Here is a 2832-nt window from a genome sequence, read left to right as displayed (position 1 = left end):
TATGGACAGTCCAGTAAAAATATGACTGGACAAAAAGGGTGCGAGCTAATTTTAACAGGCTGAGTGGCAGAACCAGCAAGGCTTTTATATTTAGATTTTGCTTGGCCTCTCTGAGTATGCATTCCTCCCTTCTGGGTGCAGGGAAAGGCCCTTTTTGGTATGAGGTTTTACAGTAAAACAAAGTAGGTCAGATAATTACTTTATGGCCATGTTACACAGAATAATTTTAGGTTTTATAGCTAGCTTTCAGAAAAGAATTGGTACAAGAGGCAGGCAGACAAGGCAAGGTCAGAAAATTTTTGCTTCTGAAGCTTTCATTTTAAGTTAGTTTTTTGAATCCCATCAGCATAAGATCACCTGACTGTAGACTGAGGGGGGGAAAAAAAACTTCAGTGCCAATCCTTAGCACCATAAACAATGATACAAAGTGGTAACATGCTTTTTATATGAGGATTAAGATTAAGCTGTTGGGTCGGTGTGGCACTCTTCCTTTCGGGTCCGCCATCTGCGGTGGAACCGCCACCAAGATGCAGATTTTCGTAAAAACCCTTACAGGGAAGACTATCACTCTCGAGGTCGAACCCTCGGATACAATAGAAAATTTAAAGGCCAAGATCCAGGATAAGGAAGGAATTCCTCCTGATCAGCAAAGACTGATTTTTGCTGGCAAGCAACTGGAAGATGGACGTACTTTGTCTGACTACAACATTCAAAAGGAGTCCACTCTTCATCTTGTGTTGAGACTTCGTGGTGGTGCTAAGAAAAGGAAGAAGTCTTACACCACTCCCAAGAAGAATAAGCATAAGAGAAAGAAGGTTAAGTTGGCTGTCTTGAAATATTATAAGGTGGATGAGAATGGCAAAATTAGTCGCCTTCATCGGGAGTGTCCTTCAGATGAATGTGGTGCTGGAGTTTTTATGGCCAGCCACTTTGATAGACATTATTGTGGCAAATGTTGTCTAACTTACTGCTTCAATAAACCAGAAGACAAGTAATTGTATATGAGTTAATAAAAGTCATGAACTAAAAAAAAAAAAAAAAAAAAAAAGATTAAGCTGTTATAAAAACAATCTAAATAGTCTCAAAACAATTTTTGGGGGGTGTAAACTTGAGTACATGTAATATTAATAAAGAGTAGGACTGTTCTGAGATATTCTTTGGATTTTAACTTATTTACTTTTTATCTTAAAATAAATTACTACACAAAAATTAATAATTTAGAAATTTTTTCCTAGGCACAAACTTTGTTACAGCAACATAATGTACACATACCCGGCAAGCTTATAAAGAGTGGGACAAAAATGGACAAGACCAAGGAAAAACTGAAGCTTTCAACTTAAGCTCTTCTAACTACAACTTCTAGGACAATTTTGAATTACTAACAGTACTGTTAATATTAGATGATAGTGAGTTAGAAACACATTTTGTGTACCTCTCTATAGACATTGAATCAGTGGAAGTAAACTATATCTGCAGTTAAGGTTAAAAGACCAAAACCAAAATATTTTCATAAACCTTTGACCATAAGTTTTTTTGTGCTCTACTTGGTGTTTTATTTATTCTAATTTGCTGACACTTAGGCACATTTGCATTTTTACCTTAAAGTTAAACACACAGGTATTTGTGTTGGTAACTCAGATTTGGTGATTATCATTAGACCAAACATTAAATTTACTTTACTTATCAAAAATCACACATTATTTTGTCTTTGGCTGAGTTTATATTTTTAAAACCTTTATATCAAATCTTGACACCTCAAGAACATAAAAATGTCCAGTAAAACCCAGGCAAAAACAAATGTATGCTGAGAATTTGAAAACATTTTTATTATTACTTTACTAATAACATCTTTTTATTTTTTAATAATAACTCAGCTTATTTACCAAAGATTAATAAATTCTAGTTAACCATTTCGGTTTAATTTATGAGTACTTCCTTATTTTTAAGCCAGTCCAGAGCCATGTAAGCACAAACATGTAATACATGCACAGACACAAAACATACCTAAATATATACAATCTCACATACACATAAACGCACAGAAAGTTCTAAGAGATTTTACCCTAGAACTCTATCCATGAGATGGTAACACAAACTCACCAGTCTGTAAAAGATAGCTGGATCTAAATTTCCTCTGACGAAACTGGAACTTGTTCACATGGCAAACTTTAGTTGCCCTGATAGGTAACCTAATTAGGCCCGTGGATCAAAATTTTGGGTAAAGCAGTTTCCATGGCAGTTTGAGTTTTTTTAAAAAACCTTTACCCTTTTTTTTTTCCTTCAGTTCAAAATTGAGTTTTCAATGTTTGCATTTTAGCTAGAACTGGCTGCAGGATCTCCAGGTAGCCTTTCAATTGTAAATACCGTAAACAATGAGTTATTTTAACATCAATAGAAAAAGTTAGCAGGTTTTAGAGTAGCCAGAAAAGAGAGAGAGAAAAATAGCTTGAGACATTTTAACTCTAGTGGTAGGTCCACCATTTTAGCTCTGAATTTTCCTTGATGTAATTTGCCCTTTCGTAAAAACTTGTGCACAAGAATTAGCTATTAGCTGGAGCCCTAGAAAAACTTGTCATGCCTTTGAATCTTTTCATTTACAAAAATACTTGCACGTGGAGGAGCCACAAACCAACTGGGGTGCCCAAGGGGGGTCATTCTCCTTGTCTTTCCTCATTTTTAAAGGATTTCCCATTTTTCCTTAAAAGAAGTAACCTAACTGTAATACAGGGTTTGGTGTCGTGGATCAGAGTGTGCTGATTATGGGTGGGGCTCCTCAGTGTTTCACCACTGAGTCGGTCCCACTCTCCTCCTACAGGTCTGAGTTTCTGTCTT

The 2832-nt window shown here is 35.8% G+C and overlaps 1 protein-coding gene across 1 annotated transcript; it reads left to right on the top strand.

Moving 5' to 3' along the window:
- Nucleotides 1–474: 474 nt before the first annotated feature.
- LOC123628096 (ubiquitin-40S ribosomal protein S27a-like) lies at nucleotides 475–997 on the top strand. The gene has a single exon (XM_045537739.1). The coding sequence runs from the start codon at nucleotides 528–530 to the stop codon at nucleotides 993–995; it is 468 nt and encodes a 155-aa protein (XP_045393695.1). The 5' UTR covers nucleotides 475–527; the 3' UTR covers nucleotides 996–997.
- Nucleotides 998–2832: the final 1835 nt, after the last annotated feature.

This window comes from Lemur catta, chromosome X (assembly GCF_020740605.2).
Source record: "Lemur catta isolate mLemCat1 chromosome X, mLemCat1.pri, whole genome shotgun sequence".
Taxonomy (NCBI): Eukaryota; Metazoa; Chordata; class Mammalia; order Primates; family Lemuridae; genus Lemur; species Lemur catta.
This window is presented reverse-complemented; position numbering and strand designations above follow the sequence as displayed.

Bases quoted from the DNA above. Each gene is read 5' to 3' on its own strand.
- LOC123628096 (XM_045537739.1), top strand. From the start codon at position 528: ATGCAGATTTTCGTAAAAACCCTTACAGGGAAGACTATCACTCTCGAG.